Here is a 27,675-nt window from a genome sequence, read left to right on the forward strand (position 1 = left end):
AGAAAGGATCCTTTTGCTTTCTAAATTCCTTCTCAGAAAGGAGTCTGGGTGGAGCTGGATCCAGTCCTAGTCCCAGACTTTCAATGGTTTATGTCTAAAGTATTATATAGGTGTAATTGAGCCTTTATACAACTCTGTCCCACAGGATTAAGGATGGCAAACCAAATATATTTATATGAATAAAGTAGATAAGAATTTAAATTGATTATGAGGATGAAAAGACTAAAAGGCCTTAATCAGAATTATTTACTACACAGTATAGGTAGCTGTAACTACTAGTATAGTGCACTATGTATTGAAGCAATATTGAAACAATTATATTAAAGCTAGCACAGTAATTATGGAAATTGATGTTACTCACTCATACAATGCCTGTGGGCAAATCTCTTGCTCAGCCTCGAGGATTAACCTTGAGGGGTGTCCCCACCCAAGGGAGGAATCACCACACACACTCCAAGAAGGGGTATGTTAGAAAACTCTGCCATTAAAAAGTGGGACTGAGCTTTTATAGTACTAAGTGGTTGACGATCAGTCAAATGTCTCCAGGCTCAACAGCTTTAGATACATTATCAGTACTATCACTTGTTGGCTCCTTTATCAGGAACTTTGCCACATCCTCACAGGTGCCAGTTTCTGCTGGGATACATTATTCTTCCTCTGAATGTTAAATTTTGGGATTGATAAATCAGGCTGGTCTCAGCATTCTTCATTACCAGTGTGACTTGCATGAGGTGTGCACCTCATGAAATTCAGTGAGGCCAAGTGCAGGGTCCTGCATATGAGTCAGGGAAATCCCAAGCAAAGTACAGGCTGGGCAGGGAATGGATCAAGAGCAGCCCAGGGGGGAAAGGACTTGGAGGTGTTCATAAATTACAAGCACAACACGATCGCAATGTGTGCTCGCAGCCCAGAAAGGCAAATGCTGCATCCAAAGCAACGTGGCCAGCAGGTCAAAGGAGGTGATTCTGCCTCCCCACTCCAGTTTGGTGAGACTGCATCTAAGTCCGGCATCCCCAGCATGAGAGGATGTGGACCTGTTGGAGTCAGTCCAGAGAAGGTGAACGGAGGGTTGGAGCACCTCTCCTGTCTGGAGACAGACAGGGAGTTGGAGCTGTTCAGCCTGGAAAAGAGAAGACTTCAGGGCACCTTCCAGTACCTAGAGGGGACCTACAGGAAAGCTGGAGAGAGATTTTTTACAAGGGTGTGTAGTGGCAGGACATGGGGGAATGGCTTCAAACTGAAAGGCAATAGGTTTAAATTAGATATTTGGAAGAAATTCATTACTTCAGGGATGCTGAGGCATTGGAACAGTTTGCCCAGGGAAGTTGTGGATGCCCATCCCTGGAAGTGTGCCAGATTGGATAGACTTTTGAGCAACCTGGACTAGTGGAAGATGTCCCTGCCTATGGAAGTGGGGTTTGAACTAAATGATCTTTAAGGTCCCTTCCAACTCAGGCTATTCTATGATGCTGTGAAATGAATCAGATCAGGAACATGTTTTCAAGCCTAGATGAAAGGCTCCTGTGTCTGTGTACCTGTGTCACTAGGTGTGCTGGTTTTGGCTGGAATAGGGTAATTTTCTTCATAGTAGTTGGTTTGGGTTAAATGTTGGAATTGTGCTGGAAATGTTGCTAATTCAGGGATATTTTTGATTTTGCTAAGCAGTGCTTACACAAAGTCAAGGCCTTTTCTGCTTCTCACCCCATCCCACCAGCAAATGGGCTGGGGGTGCACAAGAAATTAGAAAGGGGACACAACCAGGACAGGGGACCCCAACTGACCAAAGGGATATTCCATACTATATGGCATCATGCTCAGTACATGAAACTGGGGAGAAAGAAGGAAGAAAGGGTTTAACAAGTGGAAAAAGAGTACTTGGCATAATTTAAGAAAACTTGGAGAGGTGACACTGGTACACTTTTTCATTTTTTCATGCCAATTTAGTAATGAGGACAATGGAGGTGCTTCTTTAGACATGATTAAAAAAGAGATCTGAAAGGGTTTTCCAGTTCATTCTCTTGCTTCAGAGCAGAATCCACTCTATCTAATCAGCTCCTGACAGATATTTGTTCAATCTGACCTTGAAAATTTGCAGTTATGCTGATTCTTCAGACCTCTCCACAGTCAGCTACTGCATAACATTCTTTACAGTTCAAAAGCTTTTTGTAAAATATAACTGAAATCTTCAAGTTGCAATTTAAGGCTATTATTTCTTGCCATATCAATGGACATGAAGAACACTTTGTATCTCTGCAATACTTTTTACATATTTGAGGACTGATACCATATCTTCCCTTAATCCTCACATTTCTGGACTAAAGAAATGAATTCTTCCAATCTTAACCTCATGTGTCACATTTTCTATACCTCTGAAAATTACATGGTTCTACTGTGGTTTCTTTATTGGAGAGAAATCACAAGGTTTCTTTATTGTTTGTTGAGGTTTTTTTTCCAGAATGTTGCTTTTAATAGGTTGTTTTCTGGTAAAACCACATTACCTCTTATTTATCACTACAGGATTATGAGATAATTTAATTTGAAGGGGATCACAGGAGGTCCCTAGTCCATTCCTCTGCTGAAACCAGGGTCAGCTATGAGTTCAGATCAGACTTGATCCTGTTGGATTTTGAAAACCTGCAAGAGCAGAGACTTCACAAGCTCTATGGACAACCAATTCCATGGCTTGACTGACACATGAAAATATTTTCCCTTAAATCTAGCTTGTACCTCTCACATTTCAATTTATGCCTATTATCTGTCACTCTCTCACCATACAGCAATCTTGAGAAGTCTGGCTCCATTTTCTTGATAACCTCCTCTTGGCTATTGTGTAGATGTTTAGGAGTACTTATTATTACTGTTGTTGTTGTTATTATTATTATTACTTTCAAAAAGGCAAATAACTACATGTCCTGAATTCCTGAGTTTTGGATTCTTCCTTTTTTCCATTTGTATGCTTGACCATTCCTATTTAACTTACATGTTCCTTATTTAGAGAGTGAATGAAGCATTCCTTAGTGGAGTACTAGTAGAGAATAGTTACAGGTTTTAACAGGCTGACACAATTTAGATAATTTAATTTATTTAAGTTGTATTTATCTGGTTTTTTCCCTTTTCTATCTGGAAGCCTTATTCTAGTCTCTAACTTACAAATCAAAGCAAGCCATCCCACCCAAGCATTTGCAGAAGCCAAGGCAAGGAGGAAAAAAAAGAGACATCAGGAAACACTTTTTTTACCAAGAGAGTGGGCAAATGCTGGAACAGGCTTCCTAGAGAGGTGGTCAGTCCCCAAGCATAACAGTGTTTAAGGGGCATTTGGACAATGCCCTTAATAACACACTTTAACTTTCATTCAGCCCTGAATGCGTCAGGCATTGTCGGCCCCTTCCAACTGAAATATTCCATTCCATTCCATTCCATTCCATTCCATTCCATTCCATTCCATTCCATTCCATTCCATTCCATGTTCTGATTGTGAATGTCAGCCACCATTACATGGAAGTCAAGTCACCTCTTTAAAGGCAAGTAATTTGAATTAAATTGGAGGTCTCACTGACTGTGCTGAAGTTTGATTTGGGACTTTAGAGTCTATGCCTGTAAAGATCAGATAGCAAATCTCAACTATGCACATAGTTCCTGGAACTTCACTGTAGACTGTCTAGATGTGTTGTTTATTCAAATATACATGATTGGGGATAGAATCATAGAATGGTTTGGGTTGGAAGGGACCCTAAAGGTCATCTGGTTCCAACCCTCCTGCCAGGAGTGGGCACACACTAGATCAGGTTGCTCAGAGCCCCATCCAGCCTGGTCTCGAACACATACAGGGATGGGGAGTCCACAAGCTCTCTGGGGTAGATTTTATGTAGACACAGAAAGTCAATCCATACATTTCTGAGAAATGCATGAGGACTTTATATGGATGAAATAAAAATTGAAATGTAAATGCCACATATTTTTTCATTTATTTATCCACAGGCTACTGCAAATTTTGGAAAACAGTAGAGCAGAATAGTTCCAACCTTTGGGGTGTTTAGAGTTTCTCAGTAAATCTTTTATGACCAAATTATATGTATAATTATACTAAAAATTACTCCTAGTGCTTAACTTATAATTCTAAAAGAAAAGATTGAGAAGTAGATCCTTTCACTGGTAGAAAGCCAAGGCTAGAAAATACAGGTTATCATAGTGGCAAAAAAAAAGGTGGAAAAGACAAGAGGAATGGCTATGAAATTTGTGCATTATGCAGCTGGCAGTAAGCTCTGAAGCTTTCTGGGTTTACTTTTTATTGGGAAAAATGTTTCAGGATAAAATAAATACATTACATAATACAAAAGTAGATCTGCCAGCATTAATAGACCAGCAGGATGACTGATAGGCACAGTCAGAAACACATGAGATTATGGCTAATGCTCGAATTAGTGCAACCCCTATGCATTACTATCAATGCAGTAACTGCAAGCAGCTAGAGAGTAACTGCCCATCCCCTAATTCTGTTGGATCTACTTAGCAGTAATGACTTGGATTCCTATTCCAGACTTTATTTTGTTTGACATACTATAGCTCATCTGCTATGAAGACCATGTCGTATTTGAAAATGCCTCTTAGGGGGATCTCGTAAGCCTCTCATATTAACCCAGTTCTCACATACTTAGTTAAATGCGATTTTCAAATTAAAAAAAAAAATCTATTTCAGAGGCACACAGGTACTCTCAAGCCTCACAGTCAGCATCTGAAGTTCCAAAGGCAAACGTGGAAGCAAATGTATTTAAGGTATAGTGGATCTCTGTGCCAATTCGTTTGTCTTCTAAAGCAACTCATTAACACACGTGCAGTGAAATTCTCGCATTGCAATCCTAGTGATTTTCTGAGCATAAGAAGCTGGAGTTGCATGGCTTTCGTGAGGGAGAGCATCACAATGCACATCAGCTACAAAGAAAACCTGTGCATGCACAGTGTCTGGATTCAGTAGATGTTTGGAAGCTTTCTTGGAATTACTGCACTGCACTAGCTGCCAAACATCTGGAAGTCAGCAAAAAAATGTAGAAAAGTGGTAGGGAAGAAAAAGACCAGCAAAAGCAGCTGTCTCTCACAAAAAAAATGGTAGTCTGCCATTCTGGGCTATAATAGGATTTGAGAAAGGCATCAAAACATAGAGCACAGTGGGTTTAAGAAGCTTCAGAAACTGTTTTTCTTCAGAGGACTGTAAAAAAGGCCAATAAATCAGAAATCAGTCTGAAAAAATGATATTTAGTGAAATACGTGACTAAGCAATGCAATCAGATCATTAATTTGAAATTTGAAAGTTTGACTATCAACTCTAGCAAGTTAGCTGCTTACCTGAGCAGAAATATCTGACCAATGATAGTCCACATTTCCAAACTTCTGACAGTTTCTCAGGTTATAAAATCCCCAACTTTCTCTTTCCCAACCATCTGTCAACACTCCTAGCTTCTCCCTTGATAACTTCTACAGTGTGGTTGTTCATCACATTAAAATCAGCACAAAATCCAGTTGCTACACAGTCTTGAACCTTGAATATGTGCACGCATAAAAAAATAAACTTCTTGTAATACAAAATGAATAACTCAAGGAGTACTCATGTGATTACTGTATTTATATTTAATTAATGGCAAGCACTCAGTATTTAAAATTATGTGAAGATGCTGCAAAATTTCCAGCCTCCTACATTAAAATGCTGTAGGCCCTTACAGAATATAAGTTCAACTTGTTGTGCCCTTGAGAAAATGCATTTATAGTCTGTATAATATCCTCTAATAATATATTAAAATGTATGGATCTGATATTTAGATAAGGGATATTTAGATACATGCCATGAGCTCATAGCCTGAAGCTCAGGATAAGGTTTGTTTTGCCTGCAGGTAGCTGCCTTCAGTTGGGTGTTTGTCTGCTGAACTAGTAATTCATTCCTTTACAATCAGTGGGAGAGGGAAGTACCATGAGGAGACGTTTCTAAATAACTATCCTAAGAGAGGTGTCCAGAGTGCAAAGGATAACCCATAAGTCGAGGTGCCTGTATCCCTCCACTGACTATTGAAAGAGTGCAGAGAAGTAGTTTTATACAGCTGAGGGGTGATGAGTGATACAAATTTTGTACATGAGCACAAAGGAGGCCCTATAGCACAGAGATGGGTCGGGACACAAATTTGGCCAGTCTGTAGTAGTGTGATGAACCCTGAGAGTCTACAACATGATGGCAATCAATGCAGGCTAGGAAATCAACCAGGAGGCTGGACAGAGCTGTAGAGCAAAAAGCTCATATACGTTGTTTCCACAGTTAGAGTGCAACAGGGAAGCCTGGCAGCTAAACAAAACCTGCCCTGGATCAATGACTATTTTGGGGAAGTCTGGAATCACACTGTATTAATATCAGTATAAAACTACATGGTCTGTAGTTTGTGTTGGCTAACTTAAGCATTAGTAAGATCATAGGGATTAAAGAGTGAGAAAACAGGGTTTAAGAGAGGAAAGAAAAGAGAAAACTCAGTTATCTGGATGTTACAATAGCACGTAACTGTACATTTGCTGTATTATAAAATGCGATGAGTAGCATTAGCAGCATTTTTGGCTAATGGAAAATCTACTTTCCTTCCACAGATTGTTGAAAAATGCTCACAGCATTGCTACCTGAACAATGCGGAACAGAGGAGGAATGAATCAGAGAATCCAGGAATGGTGGCTGTCTTGGCTGCCTGAACAGGTGCCTAATTCTAATCTTTTCAGTAACTGCATTGGTTTCAGTTTTCACTGTGTTAATTTCGATTTGATTATACCAGAGATTCAGGTGACTTCTTAATTATTTTCTGGAGAAAATATTCGCTGAAGTGACCTTTTCTTAAAATGAGAAAAAGATTGAAATAAATGTTGGAGTTTCCAGAACTCATCTACTATTGAATCAGAATAATGCCCTAAACCAAGAAACCTGTGTGTGGTTATAGTCACAGGGAAGGATGCAAATGACACTTGAGTACAATGCCAACAAAAACAACAAAAAAGGACTGATCCTTATTCTGCAGTGAGTCTGCTAAAGGGCATAGACAAACCTATCTGTTTAGCTAAATCAGATGAATTTACCCACAGGAATTTCTTGTTGGGTTACTGCATCAGGCAGAATCATTTGTTTGGCATGTTATTCTTGAAAAATTGTTATGAGATATCCAAACTTCTTCCATTTACCTTTCTGATAAAAGCCCTCAGCTGTCAGATAGTGGGCTGTCTGGTACTTACCGACTTATTTCAGTGCATAAATACTTATGAGGAAAAAAAAGAGCTGCATGCAGACAGAATACTGTAATATTCCCTGAAGAAAGCTTTTAATCAACAGCTTCAAAAGAGTGCTCTGTTAATGAGCAACTGAAATGTTATAAATTCAGCCAGCTATGTTTAATTTAGACAGTCTTCCTTGCAGCTTGAGAGTACAAAAGACCAGTGTCAGTGGCCTGTAGGCCTTTGCAGTTACTGCCCAGTGGTTAACCATGGGAAAGAAAAGCTATTGCAATTTAATTAGCTGAAGGATAACTTCTAGGTAATACTGACAAAAATAATCAGCTAGATGCCAGTGAACTGCTAGCATGAAAATCAGGCAACATAATGTCTGTAAAGTTTGATTTGTATTCTCAAAACAGCTTTATTCACAAAAAAAACCCTCCACCCCACTCCTCTACAAAATAATGTATTGTTTCTCAAGCCCATGTTTTTAGGCTCGTTTGAATTCTGCTTGCTTGGCTGAAATCAAGCCAATTCCTGGCAGCTGGATTTCAGCATATTCATTAAAGGCAATACTGTATCATTGCTTTAAAAAGATAGTAGATTGTAAATAAACAGTGAACACGAGCACTCTACAAAAAGCTAACACAGCATTAAGCAGTAGTTTAGCCAAAGACAATTTCAATTGTTAATGTTTACTGTGTGCTGGTTTCAGCAATTCTGAAGGTCTTTTTCCTGAGCAGTGCTGTTCTAATGCTTAGTTCCTGTGCCCTCTTGTTCTAGGGTTGGATCAGCTTGTAACTGAGGATAGTTCTTCCCAACTACTTCTGTAGAAAGCTGATCATGATAGTGTGTCTTGCTGATATGAACTTTATCCTTATTTCAGAAGAAATACTTTATATATACAATTGAAAGAATACCCTTTCAAGATCATGCTTTCTTTGCTCATATCAAGATTGTCATCCTAGTTCAGAGTTACAGAAGTGTTGGTTTCACAGTGTTGTGTTCAAGCCCCTGTGCTGACATATCGCTAAACAAGCATCAGGTATGCATAAACAGATTTCTCATTCTCTCTGCTACCACATGGAATTATTTTATAAAGTAGAAATATTACTCTAGAAGCATCAAGCTAGGTCTATGAGTGCTGGCACCAGCACCAGCTGGATCTTTTTTCATATAGGGTAGTGTAGAGTCTTTCCCATGTGTAAGCTGAAAATGCAGCACCTCCTCAGCTGGTGGATCCTGGAATGGCCTTTTCTTTGAGATGCCTGTGTCATTTGGTTGATGTCGTACAGCAATGAACATGGAAACTTTATTTCCTCAGAAAACCAACTGGAATTGTATAATTCAGACTGTGCATTATTACTGGTTTCAGTGGAGTTCCTGACAAGTTTTAAGCTTAAAAACTGAAAGTGCCATTTGGTTGTTTCCCAGGCACCTCTTTAGGAAGGATGCTAATCTAAAATAGCTACTTAGTGTGAAATACAAAGCTTCCCATACTTAAGGTGAAATCTGGAATCTGGATTTGAAGGAACCAGATTTTCATCCTGAGACTCTCACCTATATCATCCACTCATTTCACAAGGCTCTGTGGCATCTTGAAATTGGCAGGCAACTACTTATCTATCATGCTGATGGCAAGGACATAATTTATATAGAATTTCCTTCTTTTAGTCTTGGCCCTTCTGTTCCATTGTTGCTTGAGACTGGACACATAAGAACTATGAACAAAGGTCTAATTTTCTCCATCTGGAAGCCACAGATTATACTGTTTACCTAAACCCAAGGGATATTGTGAGCATTCCTTGTTATAATAGCCCATTTCAAAATAGTCACACTGTAGGGAAAAAAAAAAAAAGTTAAAACCATTTGCAAAGTAGTGTTTTGTAAAAGTTTAGTGGTGAATATTTACCTATTCAGCTTCTACTGTTAGAACATCAGTATTTGTTTTATTTTATTGCATTTTTAGCTGGTTAATAAGATTTCTTAATTTAAAGTTGCATCTCTCTAATGACCTTTGCTGGATGCTAAATTTTAGATTGCATTTACATATGAGACACTCCTATTTTGTTAAGTAGGAGACATCATGGGGATAATCAGTTTATCTTAAGCTGTAATTCTATGTCTAGCGAGGATTCAAATTTCTAGGATGGCTAATGGTTTAGTGAAGTCTGCTAAAACATCTTTGAGATAAATCCCAGCATAATGAGATCAGTTAGATCTAGCTGTAAAATGGAACAGAAGCTTAATTTTAATTTTCAGTTGCACAGTTTGGTGCTTTGCTTTTTTTCCTTTTCAACTTGACAGAGCTCTATCTGAAATTTTAAAAATGCTGGAACTGGATGGATCTTTTGAATGTGCATGAAGCAAATGGGAGAAACTAAACAAAACAAAAAAAGAAGTAGCTAGTTTCATGTAAGGTTAGATTTTCCATTCCATGGAAACTAATTTGACTCCAATGTAAATTCTCTAGTGCAAGGATGTGCATGCTTTGCAGCTACAAGATCCTTCTTACATAGGGTGTATGTGGGCACTAATATAGTACAGGCAGCAAAGTAACAGTAACAATTTCAATAAGAGATCTACAGTTCCATTTGTGGTCAGGGCATCATTGTCAAATTAGGAAGCATCTGGTTTCTTGGCATTTAGGTTTATATTTTAACCTCTGTGTTAACAACAGTATCACTTTCATTTTTAATTGTATGCAGAATGTCATGCTTTGGGGTTTTACTATTTTTATGCAATTACAGTCCTTGTGACAGAAACTGGGCAAGCCCAGCTGCAGCACTAAAGCTGCTGTTAAAGCACAGAGCTTATGAATTGGCAGTGCAACTGTTTTAGGGCAGTTGGTGCAATTTCATTCTGAACTGCCAAGGAAGTAAGAATTTGCCTACACCCACAAAATACTCCCCAAAAGCTATACATTTAAAATAAAGTGGATTTTTCTGAAACTGGTCCATGTTTTGGAGTCTGACAAGCTAAATCACAGAGCCTTCTCACACTTCAGCATCTGAGCCAGCTCGGGAACTACCAATAAACCCCAGTGTCCTTTAAGAGTCACAGTAGTGACTGTAATCTGCATGTGACAGATGACATTTCAGGGGGAAGGAAGCAACATTTTTGACAGTTCTTGTGAATCATCTCTGACTAACAGGACTTTGGCAGTTACAGGAGACAGTTCACCCTGAGCAGAAGCATCCTCTGTTCCCACCATTTTCAACCTCTTCCTTCTGATCTTGTGCTAAGTGCCCAGTTTTCTCCTTCTTTTTAGAGCAGGGCAAGAGGGGTTTGTAGCATCTGTACAGAGACAGAGGGTGTCAGAAGTACTGTGCTCAGTCTGAGGTAGAGGGGCATTCAGGGTTAGGAAAATGGTACCTAAAACAGTGCTTCCCCCAGCATAAGTAGTACAGATTTCTTTTTTAAAGTAGTATTTTGGTTTTTTGCGTTGTGTCACTTTACACACTGTGGGACAAATAATAGAATTTTACCCTGGTTTTTGTTCATTCTTGAGATAATGCTTGATTAGCCAAATGAAAAGTTCCTAAAAAATGTAAAAATTTTAACCAGGAAGTCAAAACTGAGCACTGCTTCTTGCTTGCATGTCTGTACCTACTTCTCTATAGCCATACATTCCAAACGTGCTCAGGAACAGTCTTTGGCACTGAAATGAAGTTGCTTCCACTGGTACACTCCAGAACTCTTCCCAGCCCAAATTTGGCTCTTGTCAAGTAGCATTCCCACAGGCCCTTCCCAGCCCCTGGCAGCTGGAAGGGACCATTCCCAGCAGTTTGGAGCCGTATGTATGGAGCTGAGGTAGTTCACCAGTGCTGGCACAGGCTCGGCGGAGCGCTGAACTTACTGCTGTGGATGAAGCCGTCCTATCCATAACAAGTGTTTCAGCTCCGTTGCATACACTTCTCAGAAGACTCCAGGTTATCCCAGCCTCGGGATTTCCCCCGTCAGAGCGGGTCTGTCCTGCACGAAGCGCAGCGCCCGCACCCAGCCCTGCCGAAAGAGCAGCTGGAGAAGCCGCAGCGAGCAGTGGTACCCACCAGCACCTCCCGGAGCAGCCGAAAGGCAGCGCGTTGTGTGTACTGAGCCGGGCCATAATGGATATCGCAAGGAAAATGGCTTTCCTGAACTGTGCTGCTCTGGGCCAGTGAGGAGAGCGGACCATCAAACCAAGCCCCAAGCCTGCCAGAGCTCAAGGAGCGTTTGGACAACGCCCTCAGATATATGGCGGGCTTGTCCTGTGCAGGGCAGAAGTTGGACTCGATGATCCCTGTGGGTCCCTTCCAACCCAGGGCATTCCCCGATTCTCACCCCCCCCCCCCCGCCCCCGGGCCGTTGCAACGGCGTTGCGCTTGCCCCACGCGCCCCCCGGCGGGGGCGGATGGAACTGACCCGCGCCCTGCGCGGCCCCCGAGGACGCCCGCCCCGCCCCGCCCACCACAGCGTCGAGATGGCGGCGTCTGCAGCGCGCTCAGCGGCCCGGGCGGTTTCTCCTGCCCTGGTCTGCCCGCCTGGTGCGAGCGCCCGGGCGCGGCGGAGCGGGTGAGGGCGGCGGGGCCGGGAGCGGAGTGGAGGGAGGCGCGGGGGGCGCAGTAGCTCCGAGCGCCCGGTGCTTGGGCTGCCGCTGAGGGGACGCGAGGAGTTGGAGGCCGTGGGGCGTGGTGCACGCTGGGAGTTGTAGTCGCGGGCGGCGGCGCGGTGCATGGCGGGAGGTGTAGTAAGTGATTAGTTTGCACTGGTCCGGGGCTCCTCAGTGTGAGGAGGATGTTGGTGAACTGGAGATGTTCAGCAGAGATGAACTGGGCTGGGACATGTGCCGTGTGAGGAGAGGCTGAGAGTCCGGACCTCGTTCAGGCTGGAGAAGACATGGCTTCTGCTGGACCTGTGGAGGAGCTGTGAGAAGTACCTGAGCCAGCACCTAGGAGAAGGTTGTCAGGAAGATAAAACTAGGCCTGTCACAGAGGGGCACGGTGGCAGAATGAGAGATAATGGGCGTAAGTTGAAACAAGAGAGGAAAAACTGACTATGTGGCAGTCAAGCAGTGGAGCAGGCTGCTCACAGAGCTGTGAAGTTCCAGCTACCTTGGGAGATTGTCAGTACCCAAATGCAAAAAGTCGTGAGCAGAATGGTCTGACCAAGCTGATCCTGCTTGGAGCAGGAAGTTGGACCAGAGACCTCCAGAGGTCCCTTCAAACTTGAATTGTGCTGTGATTCTGAAATGAGTGAGTTTTGAGAGATCTAACTTATTTTAGGAGGAGAGTGGGTGAGAGCTGGATTTTGTACTTTCGTGTTTAGGGTATTTATATGGGGAGAGAAATCTTTTGTTTATTTGAAACATTTGAAATAACAGTTTTTGAGATAGCTGTTTGCTTGAAGTATGCATTTGGGATACATATTTGCATTTCTTGTTATTGAAAAACTGCAGTAAACTTCCCTTCTTTTCTACCCCGCTCTCATTTAACATGCTTTAGCTGCCACATGATTGTTTAAAACCGGCAGTTTCTGCTGCTCTGATCAATGGGTGATGGATTTGCAGTCCTGACACCGGCCCTTGGGCTATATCTCACTTCACCTTAGAAAGCAGCTACCCAGGAGAATTCCAGATGGTAAAGGTCCTGCAGGCTCTTGCTGGCAGAAGTGGGAAACAAGTGTGTCTGGCTGATGAGAGTAACAGCTTCTATGTCAGATTGGAGGGCAGCAGATGCATCTCCTCACTTGTAGTTATCTTCAGGGTTTGTTTCAGATTCAGGGTACTGCTTCCTTGATGTGAAGTAGTGGTGAATAGTAGTCCTGAATTCTTTTCCTTATAAATGCATGCTTCAAGAAAGACCCACAAACTTAATGCTGAAGTTCAGCAATACATTTTTCAGAAAAGCATCTATGGATATAACTAAACAATCTGAGGGTGACTGATGATTTTCCTTTCCAGTGTGTGCATGTTGGAACAAGGAAGCTCAGAGTTTCCAAAGCAGCAACAGAAGTAATCTTAAATGTCCCTGAAACTAGGGTGAGTCCTTTGGAAAATGGCTTGCAAGTAGCTTCTGAAGACTCTGGACTCTCAACATGCACAGTAAGTAGCTTACAGAAGGAACGTTTTTTTGTATCTATTCCCATGTGTTCATTTCCTCGTGGAACTAAATTGCATTTGCATTTCAATATTTATTAACAACTGTTTGTAGAACTTAAGCTAGGACATAGAAGTCTTAATGCTTTTGTAGATTTGTAATTAAATTTTCTGTGAAGATCAAAATTTCCTTTTCCTTGAAAACCTGCTCTGTTTAAGGAAAAAGCCATAGCAAAGCTGTTAGCTGGTAAAATGACTTTTTTTTTTTTTTTTCCTTCATTGAGGTTGGTCTTTGGATTGATGCTGGAAGCAGGTATGAAAATGAGAAGAACAATGGAACTGCTCACTTTCTTGAGCATATGGCTTTCAAGGTGAGTATGAATATTGATGTAGAAGTTTACAATGGATTTTTAAGTTATTTGTCTTTAAAGATCAATGATAAAAACTTTGTCAGAATTGTATAAATAAATTTAAATGAGAAAAATAATATGGACAGCTAAGACTTTGGTTTCCATTAGAAGATGAAGCTAAAGTCCTAGTTCTGTGTAACTGTTACACAGCTATGGATTACACAGATCCAGTTTTTAACTCACTTTTACCTTCTTAAAATAGTCTTAGAAGACACACCGTCACCCTTTTGCCAGGTTTTTATTTTCATTTGGGAGCATAGTAGGATTTATATCTGACTTTCAAGCTTGGAGAGATTAGTATGCCAGTTTTATTTCCAGAGCACGTTTTCTTTCTCTTGATGGTGACTTTTCCAGACAAGTAGTAATGATGAGTAAATGAATTGAAGGGTGTAATGTGATTTTCTTACTGTTCTATTTCAGGGAACGAAAAAGAGATCTCAGTTAGACCTTGAACTAGAGATTGAGAACATGGGGGCTCATCTGAACGCATACACGTCCAGGGAACAAACTGTGTATTATGCAAAAGCTTTTTCGAAAGATTTACCAAGAGGTAATTGCTCTCATTCATCAGAAAAGCTGCAAAGAACAATGTGCTTGTCCAGCTTCCAGTGAGATGACACAGAATGATGCTTTTGCAGTGTTACAGTCCCTTCCTTGCTGGGTGAAAAGTCCGTTCTTGAACTTCACAAGAATGCGTGAATGCAGATTTGGAAAGGAGCCGCCAGGGAAGCTGATATTTGAAACATTTTTCTCTTCAGAGTCCCAAAATAAGATACCTTTTGGACTTCTCCCTTCCTGCAGAGCAAATGTTTTGTCCCCTTGCTGGTCTTATTAGCACTTGTTCTTTGGGGTGGGTTTCACTTTTGGAACCAGATTTGTTTGGTAGTGTGAAAATACTCTTTTCATTTCCATCTCTGTTTGCAATTAGCTGTGGAAATTCTTGCTGACATAATTCAGAACAGTACCCTGGGAGAGGCAGAGATTGAGCGTGAGCGAGGAGTTATACTTCGAGAGATGCAAGAGGTGGAAACCAATTTGCAAGAAGTTGTCTTTGATTACCTTCATGCCACAGCCTACCAGAATACAGCTCTAGGACGGACAATTTTAGGACCCACTGAAAATATCAAGTATGTCCAAAAATATGTGTGTCTTTAATTGTGTGGTAACTTATATATTGAAAAAGACTTACCTGAAAATGTAGGGAACAGTGTCAGATTTCATTTTTATGCTGAAAGGCAGCTGAAATTGCACTGCATATCACTGTAAGAAGAACCCCTGTATTGCTTTAGTTCCCCTGTATACAGGCATCAAAGGGTATTTGAACTTCAAATGTCCTCTGCATGACTTCGGGGTTTTTTTGCCATATTTTTCTCCTGTTTCTTAAGAGTGCATCTGACACAAAATTGGAAATACTTCTTTTTCCTATAGGTCACATGTTAGGCTTTATTGTAAGCACACGGTGTTTGCATTGCTCTTTCAGCATTTGTTTAGACCAGTACAGGGACTGCTAAATGTGCTGTTTTCAAAGAAAAGGAGATCATAAGTGCATCCTGTCTCTACCTGACTGAGTTGGAAATCTCACTCCTTCTCAGGAAGCTGGAAGAGCTTTGAAAGGCAAAATATATCCAGTTCCTATTTCCTTTTTCGGAAGTCACCTGTATTTTAGCTTTCTGCCTCTGTTCTGCACATTGCAGAACTTTTAATTATTTTGATATTGTATTGTTATATACATTTATCTCTCTTTACTGTAGTAAACTTTACTGACACAGTAGTGCTGTCTCCTTTCCTGTTTCTAGATCCATAAATCGTAGTGACTTGGTGGAGTACATAACAACACATTACAAAGGACCCAGAATGGTCTTGGCTGCTGCTGGAGGTTAGTATGGGATACTTGCCCTGGATCATGTGAAATGATGCTTGAAACCATGGCCTGGGGCTGTGGGAACAACATGATGAATTACCCATTGTTCAGTAGGTCCTGTTCATTGTTAGTGTTTTGTGCTTTCATACCCTTTGAGCTTTTGCTCCCTTTTCCTCTCAGTAATATTCCAGAACCTTTAAATCTGGAACAAGAAGTGAATTGGAGGCCAAAGTCATTTTTCCATGTGGGCAGGAAAAAAGGATCCTAGAAGGTGTTCAGTGTGAAGAGGGGAATAGCAAGGAATGTGGAGAGAAAAAAGTAACATTGAGGCTTGAAAGAGAGCAAAGAGCTTGATTTGATGTAGTTTTAATGGAAGGCTGTTAAAGAGAACTAAGAAGGGGGAATCATTATGATCTTGCTCCCTATAAAGGGAATGTGTGAAGAATCCAAAAATGGGGTATTAAAGCAGGGGCACAATAAATTACTGCTTGTTTGAGTCCTTAAACTGTGCAGCAATTTAAATTAACTGTTTACCGAGTAACATCACAAAGCATGTGAAATACCTTTGTTCAGGGGTCTCTCATGATGAACTACTTGACCTGGCGAAGTGCCATTTTGGTAACTTGCCATCTGCTCCAGAAGGAGGACTGCCACCCCTGCCGCCTTGTAGCTTCACAGGTAGTGAGGTAAGCTGCTGGGTGGCTTTTTGAGCTGGCCCTTACATCCCCTGACACGTGCACTCTGGTGAGGAGAGAGGGCTGCTCTGCCACAGACTCAGCACATGAGAAGGTTTCTTGCCCCCAGTGAGGGCAATGGAGTAGCTGCTTTCCAAAGCAATACCTCCCATCCTTTCTTGGACAAGCCTCACTGCCACCACTTTTTATGCTTCACTTCCTGGAAGAATACATTCCTTATCCGTGCTCCTACTTCCCTTTTATCCACTTGGCTACGGTGTTGGAGCATTTCCACTTGTAGAGGATCACTTATATAAAGGATGTGGCAGAGAACTGAGGTATCCATGTTCTATTCCGGTCCCTATTCAGATTTTACAAAGTCATCGGGTTTCCTTGCTGGTGGTAAATGACTTGTAATGCCCTCTCTGTGTTTGTTGGCAAAGTAATCTGAAAATTCCCCAGGGGAAACTAGTTAAGGCTGATGTTAAATTAAGCTTCGTATGCTTTAATTATAGTGCATGCTTTGTAATCCAGCTGTAATGGAAAAGTCTGTTTTCTGTTATTTAACTTCCCCTATGCCTGAGCATGTACAGGTTGTACTAGAGCTGTTCTCCTGTGTTCCAGATTCGGATAAGGGATGACAAGATGCCCCTGGCACACCTGGCCATAGCTGTCGAAGCAGCCGGCTGGTCAGACCCTGATACAATCCCACTCATGGTAGCCAATACTCTGATAGGTAACTGGGATCGGTCCTTTGGAGGAGGAGTGGTGAGTGAACCTACAAGCACCGTCCTGCTCTTGATGAGGTTGGTGGGATCTCCCTGACTGGGGTACTGCCAGGACAGAAAAGGGGATCCAGTTGTGAGTCTGAGAGTATTTGTTACACCCAGGATCTAGGAGAATCTTAGGAAGTGGTTCTAAACCACTGAAACAGAGGTGACTGGAGGTTTGCCAGCCCTCATGGAAAGTAGGATGTTTTATACCTGTACGTCATCAGAACCTGGGGGTATCAGTAATTAACTGTCCCTTTCTTGAACCCAAGTATCTTTACAGTTTTGGCTCAAATCTGGGCTGTTATTTTGAAATGTGGTATTACATACAAAGAAAGAAACCGTTGAAATGAACAGCTGATAATTTACGTTCTAGCTATTACTGCATGTTCTGTCATCATTGAAATGAAAATGGGAAATCATGGAGGTGACTGGTAAGCTTTCAAAAAAACTTCATAAAGCAGTATCTTTATCTTTTGCCTCAGCAGAATTTGTCCAGTAAACTTGCCCAGATTGCCTGCCATGGTAACCTGTGTCACAGTTTCCAGTCCTTCAACACCTGCTACACTGACACAGGGCTGTGGGGACTCTATGTGGTCTGTGAGCCATCCACTATTCAGGACATGGTGCACTTTGTTCAGAGAGAATGGTAAGCTACCAACTGTTTCTCTGAAAATACTGTTTTTAGTGGAGGAATACAATTTAAAAAGAAAGTATTTAAAGAGAGTATTTTTCTCTGCTTGGGCTTGCCTGGGAGCAAAAAATGCATCAAATTCTAAACTTTGGCACCCAATGCCAAGTCCCAGCACCCAGTTTTTGGCACCCTTACTTGGAATGAACAGCTTAAAAAGTAGGTTTCGTTCCTTATACAAGGAAACACAGCAGGGATTTTTTTTGACTGGCAAATGACAGGAGTTATGAAGTCAGACCTTTTAGAATGCTACTCACTCAGTGTACAGTGCCTGTGAGCTGCAAGTGCCACCACTGAAAGAGTAAATATTTGTGCATGAGAATAATGAACCAGACAGTATTAGTAGTTACCCAGTCTGCAGTTGCTGCAGTTGATGTACCAGGTGCTGGTGTTGGACAGCTGTAGTGAGTACATAGGGAAATGAAGGGTGAGCAGTTACATATGGAATTTTGAAACCTATAATTCTAGACAATATTCATTCATCTAAGGCTTAAATCTGTATTGAAGGATGTCCATAGGTGCAGCTGTAAAGCTTGAACTGCAGATGCTATTAGAAACAGATATATGTTACTTAAGAGCACTGATTTAAAGTGGGTAGAGTTGAAACAAGTCTTGAAAATGAGGAGTTTCTTTAATCACATAAATCACTTCTCATATACCATTATTCTGTGAGATTTCTGTTAAGTCAAGGAGAAAATGTCATCACTTTGACTGTGTGTTTGCTGCAGTTTAGCACCAGGGAAGATACAAACGATTCCTGGGACAAGAATTTAGTGTTAAGATATTTAATGCATCCTCGTCCTCACAAAATGTTCCGTAGGCAGTGTGGCAAATCATAATCTCACCAGGAGAGGAGCCAGGAAGTAATGGATTGCCTTCTGGCTAATTACCTCTTATCTAGTTGCTTGGCTCCTACTTTTTTAGCAACATCCATTCTCATGATAACAAGTACAGACTACACTTGTCTCAAAATATTCATTTAATAAAATGCAATACAGCTCTTCTAAGAGGAAAATCTTGCTCTTGGGTATATTGCTATGCTTCCAAAACCCCTACTCTTAGGCTGCTGCTTTGTATCTGTGGCTTGTTTTCCAAGCTGTCTTACCAGCTTTGTCTACAGAAAAGAAGTGCCTGGTAGGTGCAGTAATGCCTATGCACCTCTTTACCACAGACAATCTTGTGTGCTGCAGACTACCATTACTTAATGCCTCTGGATTTAAATTATTTTTCAGGATAAGACTTTGCACAAGTGTTACAGAAAATGAAGTAGCTCGAGCAAAAAATCTTCTTAAGACTAATATGCTGCTACAACTTGATGGTGAGACTTATGCAAACTTTTTCTTCTTTGTGGAGCTGTAAGCTGATAACTGAAGGATTTTTTCCCCGTTTTAGGGTCCACACCAATCTGTGAAGACATTGGAAGACAAATGCTGTGTTACAAGCGCCGAATCCCAATTCCAGAACTGGAGGCAAGAATTGAAGTAAGTGGCACCCATGTTGCAACTTTTAAAAGGCCATCAAGAAAATTACTTGCTACAGAAAGTAACAATATAGAAGCTGTATTTCTTGTTCAGCCAAGAAAACATTTCCAGCTGAGAAAACTTTCAAGTGTTTTGTTGCCTACTCCCCTGTATTACATAAAATTAAGATCAAAAAGGGTTTTAAGATGGGATTGTTACAAAGATGCCTCTTCTACCCCTTTTAGGCTATTGATGCCCAGACTATTAGAGAAATCTGCACGAAGTACATCTATGATAAGCATCCTGCAGTTGCTGCCGTGGGTATGTGGTATCCCTATCCTCCCATAACCCCTCCAGACCACTTGCTGTGAGTTGAGCATGTGTCATGGCCAACTTTCTTTAACTTCCAGGTCCAATTGAACAACTTCCAGAGTATAGCAAAATCTGCAGTGGCATGTATTGGCTTCGTGAGTAGTAAATAACAAGAACTTCCAGCATATTTTAGCTTTAAAAAAAGCAAAAAAACAACCAAGACCACCCAACAAACCAACTATACCCCTGTTTAAATCTTTGGAGGTGCTTTTGAGAAGATCAAAACTGAGAACCAGCCCCTCCTCTGTGTGTGTGTATAATGAAGAAAGGAATGGAAACATGTACAGTATTTGCATTTTTATTATAAAACAAGGATTGTCAGTAAGAGTCATTTCTTGACTTTAGTAGCATTCATCACTTGTTCTTGAGCAGCTTTCTTTGCCTTGACCATTTCAACGAGTTCCTGAAGAGAAGGTGGGGAAAAAGAAAACTAAACATTTAACTTGTGAACAATGCTGTGGTTTTGAACACTACATGTATTTACTGTGAAACATTCTAGTTCTCAACATAATGAGAAATCTACAAAGTTTAATATTGTAGAGCAATTTCTCATAGAAACCAATCAGTTGATGAAAGGTCAATGCTCGTGTACCAGGAACTTTACCTACAGGAGGCTAGGGACAGGACTTCACCACCTGCAAGAGCCTGCTGTCAAATTATAACACAAATTTCCTGAGACAGACTTTCTTTCCCAGCTTCCAGAGCCAGTACTTTCACTGAGGAACATTTAGTCCTTACTGCTCTTTTGGGGTTGAGTTACAAAAAATAAAACGTTTTCCACAAGGGTCCATAATTTTGCTGGTGTCAGATACTGTCTCTGATAGGCAATGGAAAAGTAAAAGCAAAGGATTCTCTCAAGACCTGGGTAGTGACAGTCCCAGGAGCAGGTGAGGGACCTTACCTTATATCGCTTCATGCAGTCTTTTTTTGACCGGCCTGGAACAGCTGCTGCTATTTTCTCCCATCTTTCAGGAGTATTTACTGGATAAGTCTTCAATGCTTGTTCTAAAAGTTTTTGTTCTTCTGTAGTCCAAGGGGCTGAATCTAGAGGTGATCCTGTTTTTAAATGCAAAAATGACAGCAAGAAAAGATATTTAAAAAAAAAGAGTCTAGAAAATATTGTAAAACCTGTTATAGTTGATTTAAAATCCATGCAGTTTTGGGGTGTATTTGTGTACCAGAAACCCTCAAATCTGGCAACAGAGCCTGGATCACTTAATAGCTATGTAAGTTTGTAAGCAAATGTTGAGTAAGTTGTGGGTTACTTTCTTCCTAAGAGACACAGGGCAGACAAGCACACAAAAAGGGCTCCCTTTTCACCTTTACCTTCAAATCGTTCTGAGGGGGCAGCACTGTCCATCTGAGGCACCACACCATGTTCTTTTTTAAATTTGTCAAATGCTTTCTTGTTTATGTCATCTTTTTGATGAGGGTCTATGAGCAACACACATTAAAGAGAATAATTATTGCAAGAATATTAAAGCCATATATAATAACAACAACATTGTGTAGCAGATTAGTTTACAATAATCACAAAATCAAAAACCCCAATTCCTACTTCCTTTAAAAAGATGGTGAAGAGGCCGGTAGATTTAAAAAAAAAAAATCATTCAGGATCCAATAGATTTTTATCAGTGTCAGATTCTCCAACCCTTATCCTGTTTTATAGTGCTCAGAGGAATACTTGTTCCATATAATCTTAAACCTGAATCTGCAGCTTCAACAAAATCAAGAGGGATTATTTTCTCAAGTAAGGGCTGTGGCACAAAACTCATGTATTGCCCAGGGTATGACGGTGTCAGAGAGGAAGGAACACTGGGAAAATCCAGGTGCTCCCTGTGCCACTATGGGGTTAGTAACACAGAAATCTCTTGAAAACTTAGTGGTTTTTTTTTTTCCCCTTCTGTTGTGAAATGTATGATTTCCTTGAGACTTTAATCCAGAGCTCTTGAGGCTTCATTTTTTATTTTATTATTAATTTTTGAAGATGAGATGAGCCACATTAATTTAGGTGTCTTATTCTGGTGTTGGATTCCATTAATTCCTTTGAAGTATCTCTAGAGCTTCATCAGTTCCATTTATTTTAGATACCTTTCTTTGTAGGGAGCTTTCCAAAAGGCCCATTTATCTCTCTCTGAGCCCTGCCATTTCATGTGTCCCAGACATCAGAGCATCAGGCTACAGTAAGAGAGTTCCTGAGTTGCTCGTGAGGTGGTGACTTACAAGAGAGCCATAAGGATGAAAACACTGAATCACATAAATGCTCCTCTAAATCTTCCATCTGAACTACCTATCTTTTGGGGATATACAGAGGATTTTCTTAAGAAACACAGCTCCATTCACAGAAAAGTCAGCTGTACAGAGGCAGGCAGACCATTACAAAAATAAGGTAATATAGATACCAAGCTTTTGGAGACTCTTTGCTTTATTGATGACATCTTTTGCTGTTCGTTTTATTCCAGTAGTAGAGTGCAAGTTCATGTAATTGGCAATAACTTCCCACCTAAAGCAAGAACAAAAAGAACAAACCAGCATATTATATAATCCCTTATCTTCATATAAGCTATGGTCAAGCTCCTGTACACATTTTTATCAACTCTGAGCAAGTTCAAACATACTTAAATACGTATAAAATCTCGGAGTAGCTATTCTGGAAAGCTTTCAGTCAGTAAATGAAGAATTCAATCAGCTTGGGTGAACTTCTCAGCTCCCAATACAGAAAAAGGATGGGGTAAACTGTAGGTAAGTGCAAACCTGTAATCCTCAAAATTCTCCTTAGCCACTGCTTTGCTGAATTCCCTAAAGACCTCTGACATTAAATACTGCAGGCTGCACTCAAGGGCTGAGAAGTTACTAACCCTATGTCCACTGCTCCCAAGAAGAATGCCTAAACATCAAGTAAAGGGGTTTAAACAGGAGAGCTGGAACAGCCCTAGCCCCAAGATAATTCCTAGTGGATTGTTAGAAAATGGAAGGCAATATGTACCCCTGGTCAGACAAGAGGATTGTGTGCCTTGAGCACTGACTGCTGAGCTGCAGAAACAGGCACTGGTAACATCTCCATGGAGTATGGCAGCTTTTTTTTTTTTTTTTTTTTTAAGTAAGCATCCAAATCTTGTAATGGAGGCTTGAAATCTGTGAATCCTAACTGGAAGAAGGCATTTCATTCCTGGGAAAGAAAAGATTTCAGGTGTGCTCCTGTTTTTGATGCTTATCAGTAAGCTGAGTGCCAGTGCTGCTTTCTGTAAATCTCCTTTTCCCCTGCCTCTTCCCTAAAGAAAGCTGGTGCACTTAAATCCTATCTCTGGATATTTTCCTCCTACCATGTAGAGGAGACACCAGCCTTACATTCATTGTGGAGCTCCTGGAAGCAGCTTACACACTTGTGTTCCTACCCAGCTGCACCCCAGTCCCTGGTGTGGTTTTGGTCTCTGCTGAAGGACTGGAGCCTACCCTGGAGTAAGCCCTGTGCAAACAGGCACCTCAGCACCATCCTGGTAATGGACTGAGGCCCAAATCTGGGAGGAGATAAGAAACAGGGCCAGAACTAACTCCAGTGACACATAGAGCATGGTACCAAGGAAATACAAACCACTGGCTGCTTGAGAGTCAAGGAAAAGGAGAATGTTTAGGAAGTCCTTATACTGACAAAGTACTTAGGATGATCTGAAAATATGTTTTATTATGCTTGTTATTTAATGAAAAATTGTTAGTAGGGCTTTTAGCACCAAACCTGAGAAGTACCTTGAGTTAGTCCCTGCTGGAAAGAGGTTCACAGCTTTAATTAACAACTGTAAATCATCCTCTGGCCAATTTTTGCTTCCCCCTCCACCGCCAGTGGTTGACTTTTCTGAACTCTTTGTTGCTTGGCGCATACGAGCTTCTGCCTCTTCTTTCTCTCTCCTTATTTGTTCATTTATTTCTTCTATCTAAAGATTGTAAATAAGCATTATTTGTTTGCTTGCTGAATTACTGTTACATTTTACAGTGACACAACCCCCTCTCTCTGGAACTGCTTTGAACCTTGGATTTTGCTTAGTTTCTGTTCTGTATATGTAAAGAAACAGAGGAGCTTATTTGTTCCATTATTATTTCCCTTCATTTTATTTGTACATTTGGGCATCCCAGATTAAGAGTTAATGGCAGAAATCCATCACAGGTTCACTAGGAAATTAAATGAACACCCCCAGAATTAAAGAAAAACTTTTCAACCTTGCGTGAATGTCTAGGCTAACAGTTGACTTAGAGGGGCAGATCCACAAAAGTATTAAGAGCCTCAAGTGCCCAGTGAGGGCAGCTAAACATCCATGTTGGATACACTGATTCTCAAGTCCTCCAGCCTAACTGCTATCTAAGCCTGATTATGTCGGTACAGTCGTAGTAATGGAGAACTTTTAAGTTAGAATTAACTCCAGATTTTAGTTGCTAAGTGTGTATTCAGGGTTAGATGGCCATGTGTAGTTTTTAGCAAGCTAAAAACTACTTAAGTTAACCCACTGCACATCTTTGTGACCTGTAATCACATCTCAAGACTGTGGTGTGGCACACCTTTAATCATCTGCTTCTGAGTGGGCCCAGTCCAATCTTGGCAATATTAGAAGAGCTGTGTGCTTATGCCTGTTGGCAGGATGCCCAAAAGAAAGAGCAAGAAACCTATTTCATAGAGTCTTCCTGGCAAAAGGAAAGTTACCAGATAGGTAATTTTTAGTGGAATAGTTTTAACAGATAGAAAGGGGACTGCCCTGCATTTGGAACACCCTCCTGGAGAATGGAATATTGAATTCAGTCCCTTGTAGAACAAGAGGCATTTCAGTCTTAAATTGTCTGATGAGTAAACCTGGGATGAGGGCAGATCATATTCCCCACCATGGAAAAAAGTTCACAGCTATGAATCCACAGTGGATGACAGAAAGCACCTTATTCTTTCTGCAGGATGTAGGTTCAGCTTTATTAGTTCAAATGGCTTTTCCCCAATGGCAAACATAGGCAGATCCTTGCTGAGTTTTGGTAAATTTTGATTCCACGTGTCTTGCATTTCCCATTCCTTGGTATCCAACCTACCAGCCCTTCCAGTGTCTACAGCCTGCAGCACTTAAGTCCTTTTGTGGATCTATCCCCAAGTCACAGATACTAGACTAGGATTTTTCTTGCATAACAGAATAGGTTAAGACTGCCCTCCCTCCCCTCAAGGTCACTGCTACACATTGTTGGGCAAAATGAAATTCCTGTACTGTTTCTGTATACTGTACAAGAGGTAGGTTTTGTGTTCTTTACAGATAAAAATGTGTATTTTTTTTCTTGGCTGGCCCTCTTAATTTGACCGACCATGATCTGCGCAATGTAAAATGGAGCAGAGATCACACTGCCTGTGGACTCTGAAAATCAAGTCTTTGTATTTAACAAGCAGGATTCCACAGCAGCTATGTTTTATCTTACTTAATTCAGTCAGCTTGATTTCACAAATTATTCTGTTATTTTGATTTGACACTCAGCATAATTACCTGTTTTACTACAGCCGCCTTTCCTCCTTCCCTTGTTGTGGATGTAAGTGCTTCATTCAAGCATTGCAGACTAAAAATAAATTATTAAGTTACAACGGAGAGCTAGTAGAAAGATGGGTATCAAAACGCGCAGAAAGCAGCAGCAGGAGGACTTACCTCGCTAGCTCAAGACGATCACAAAGCTTTTCCACCTCCTCCATCATTTTAACACAATCTGCCTCATTATCAGAAAAGTAATTCCAGTTCTGGAAGCAGAAATACACGTTCTACAAAGTTCTTGAACTTTATTGTCCTATTCCTTCAGACGAAGGCTTAACACACACCATTCTTCAGCCACTGCTGTGTTTGGACCTATCTGGTCAACTTTACTCCTAACTCAAACCCATTAAGTATGTGTTTTGGTATTTTTAGTAAACCCGCTTTCCATACCCATCTCCAACTCTAAGAACAAGCAGTCTGATCTAAGAAAACACAGTAATTTCTCTGACGTAACCTGTATTTCATTGTAATAATAGTTAAATACCTTGCATGTTGTTCTGAGTTTTTGCCTTTCTTTCTTGATTGCTTTCTTCTGTATCTCTTTTTCCTTTTTTGCTACTAATGCTTGCTGCCTAACTTCTTCTTCCTCCTTTTCTTTTGCTAACCGTGCTGCTTCTAATTCTGCTTGTCTTTGCTGCAATCAAAAGGAAAAAATAATCCAAGTAAAAAAATGCTAAAAGTCACATTGTTACAGGGTCATTCAGTCATCCAATATCAAAATGTGTTGTTTCTGGTTTGGGTGGAATTTTTTTTTGTATGTTTGGGGGTTTTAAAATATATCAATACTTTAATGTTTGGTTTTCCAGGAATTTTTGGGGAGATGATTAAACATATACCATTTGGCATTAAGTCAAGTATTCACTGTGAGGACCCTCAGCTTATAAATCTTGACTTCCTCTACAACGAAGGTATAAAACCATATGTAATTTCGTATGGCTGCTTCAAGACTATAAGCTTGGAAAAATGCAGTGGTCCAATATTTTTCCTGCATCATTATTGACATAATATTTTGCAGTATTTCAACGTCATCTTTTAAGTTACTTCTTTGCACCTTACAGTTCCCTTTCATTCCTGTACTTTCAGAGCCATCTTTTCCAAACTGTTCATATTAATCATGTATGTTGTGTTACCTCAAAGCGTTTCATACCAACCAGCCATTTGCAAACCACACACACAAGGCAAGCAGCCACATCCATTTTATGCACTTAATGCTAGCCTTGAAACAAGAGGAAGTGTATGCAACAAAGAACTCTGTTTTCGAAGGGGATTTATTTCAGATCTGCATTCCTTGTTTCCATCTCATTCTCAGAAAGCTGCCAGCCTTGCACTGCCTACTGCACAACCATCAAAGAAAACACATCTTTGAACCCCAGTGTAATTCTATCAGTAGTCTTCTGACACATCTAGAACCTGAAGCAGTGCATCAGGTGTGAATGAAGCAGAGTTTTTCAACCCAAATAAAATACTTTACTTACTTTTTCTTTTGCCTCCTGTTCTTTTCGTTTTGCTTCTACCTTTGCTTTCTTCTCTGCTTCCTTCTTCGCCTTTTCTTCCTCCTTAAATTTCTTTATCCTGGGATCACAGCTGTATGCATTGTCTGGCAGAAGAAAGGAAGCATCATGTATAGAAGAAAACCAGAAGATTTTCAGTTGGTTAACTAATCTCTTTAAAGAACAGCCATTTGTGTGCTCACCAACAAGAGTCCTAATTCTGTTCATTTCTTCTTTTTTCCTCAATGCTCTGGCAGCTCTGTTCTGCTTTTCAATCCACCTCCTTTCATCTCGACTAAAAGGGAAAGCATAAGTTCAGTGCTAATGCTTTACAATGTCACTGTTAGAAATTCATCAACAAGCTTCTTAAATAGTTTCCCCCACACAGATGTTCTGTGAATACTTCAAAAATAGACTTCAAAAAATGAAGTTCCAGGCCCTGAGCTCATCTAAAAAATGCTAAGTGTTTACATGGTTACATAAACCTGACAAACCAAGCTGCTTATTTGTCATTGTAGGGAATGAGATCATGGACTTTATTTCCAAAATGCAATCCACTTGCTTACCTAACATTAGGTAAGTTCATTAAACTCAATCAAAACAACAGAAATGCTGGCATATGGTTTAATTAAAGGACAGCAGTATAAGCAATGCCAATTATATCATTTTGCAGAATATAGTCATGTCAAGTAAACCCATCTGCACAGAAACAACACTCTATGAGGTACCATGATACTCTGGGTACAGTCATGCCAGATTCACTCCAGTAAAATACAGCTCAGGTTGTATATGGGCTGACTAAATAAACTGAAAATATTTGTCAGTACTATCAAGAAAGAGGCAAATTTTTAGTAGGGGTCTACAGCCTCATCCGCACAACCACATAGAGAACAATAGAGAGGGGGCAGGGAGGTTGGAACTATGTGACCTTTCAAGTTCCTTGCAACCCAAACCACTCTATACCTCAGAACAAAGAAAACAATCCCCATAACTGAGAAGGAGACTAATACAAGTAGATTGAAGCTTTAAAACATGAGCAACATCACCTTTGGCAAGAAGGGGTAGCAAGAATCATGACCATCTGAACAGCAGCTGTAATGTAGT

General features: G+C 40.7%; 2 protein-coding genes across 7 annotated transcripts in view; one reads left to right on the forward strand and one right to left on the reverse strand.

Moving 5' to 3' along the window:
- The window catches only part of PMPCB (peptidase, mitochondrial processing subunit beta), a 26,002-nt gene extending 5,673 nt beyond the window's left edge, over nucleotides 1-20,329 (forward strand). The window contains exons 1-13 of one of the 4 annotated variants that reach the window (XM_010395650.4): nucleotides 6,621-6,721; nucleotides 13,169-13,309; nucleotides 13,588-13,674; nucleotides 14,134-14,263; nucleotides 14,642-14,840; nucleotides 15,510-15,589; nucleotides 16,148-16,260; nucleotides 16,873-17,016; nucleotides 17,504-17,667; nucleotides 18,942-19,027; nucleotides 19,102-19,190; nucleotides 19,415-19,490; nucleotides 19,580-20,329. In XM_010395650.4, the coding sequence (XP_010393952.2) occupies nucleotides 6,656-6,721; nucleotides 13,169-13,309; nucleotides 13,588-13,674; nucleotides 14,134-14,263; nucleotides 14,642-14,840; nucleotides 15,510-15,589; nucleotides 16,148-16,260; nucleotides 16,873-17,016; nucleotides 17,504-17,667; nucleotides 18,942-19,027; nucleotides 19,102-19,190; nucleotides 19,415-19,490; nucleotides 19,580-19,644 (1,440 nt within the window). In that variant the 5' untranslated portion in view covers nucleotides 6,621-6,655 and the 3' untranslated portion in view covers nucleotides 19,645-20,329. Of the gene's footprint in view, nucleotides 1-6,618; nucleotides 6,722-12,011; nucleotides 12,234-13,168; nucleotides 13,310-13,587; nucleotides 13,675-14,133; nucleotides 14,264-14,641; nucleotides 14,841-15,509; nucleotides 15,590-16,147; nucleotides 16,261-16,872; nucleotides 17,055-17,503; nucleotides 17,668-18,941; nucleotides 19,028-19,101; nucleotides 19,191-19,414; nucleotides 19,491-19,579 lie in introns of those variants that run through there. The other 3 variants (XM_010395651.4, XM_010395652.4, XM_019283571.3) reach the window with 3 other exon arrangements.
- DNAJC2 (DnaJ heat shock protein family (Hsp40) member C2) overlaps nucleotides 19,824-27,675 on the reverse strand; it is a 16,222-nt gene continuing 8,370 nt past the window's right edge. For 2 of the 3 annotated variants that reach the window (XM_039571230.1, XM_039571233.1), the window contains exons 8-16: nucleotides 26,775-26,866; nucleotides 26,557-26,678; nucleotides 25,566-25,715; nucleotides 25,199-25,287; nucleotides 25,043-25,112; nucleotides 23,286-23,470; nucleotides 21,944-22,044; nucleotides 20,868-20,975; nucleotides 20,245-20,597 (exon numbers count right to left, since the gene is read on the reverse strand). In XM_039571230.1, coding sequence (XP_039427164.1) covers nucleotides 20,269-20,597; nucleotides 20,868-20,975; nucleotides 21,944-22,044; nucleotides 23,286-23,470; nucleotides 25,043-25,112; nucleotides 25,199-25,287; nucleotides 25,566-25,715; nucleotides 26,557-26,678; nucleotides 26,775-26,866 — 1,246 coding nt within the window. In that variant the 3' untranslated portion in view covers nucleotides 20,245-20,268. Of the gene's footprint in view, nucleotides 19,945-20,244; nucleotides 20,598-20,867; nucleotides 20,976-21,943; nucleotides 22,045-23,285; nucleotides 23,471-25,042; nucleotides 25,113-25,198; nucleotides 25,288-25,565; nucleotides 25,716-26,556; nucleotides 26,679-26,774; nucleotides 26,867-27,675 lie in introns of those variants that run through there. The other variant, XM_039571231.1, reaches the window with a different exon arrangement.

Source organism: Corvus cornix, chromosome 1A (assembly GCF_000738735.6).
Source record: "Corvus cornix cornix isolate S_Up_H32 chromosome 1A, ASM73873v5, whole genome shotgun sequence".
NCBI classification, from domain to species: Eukaryota; Metazoa; Chordata; class Aves; order Passeriformes; family Corvidae; genus Corvus; species Corvus cornix.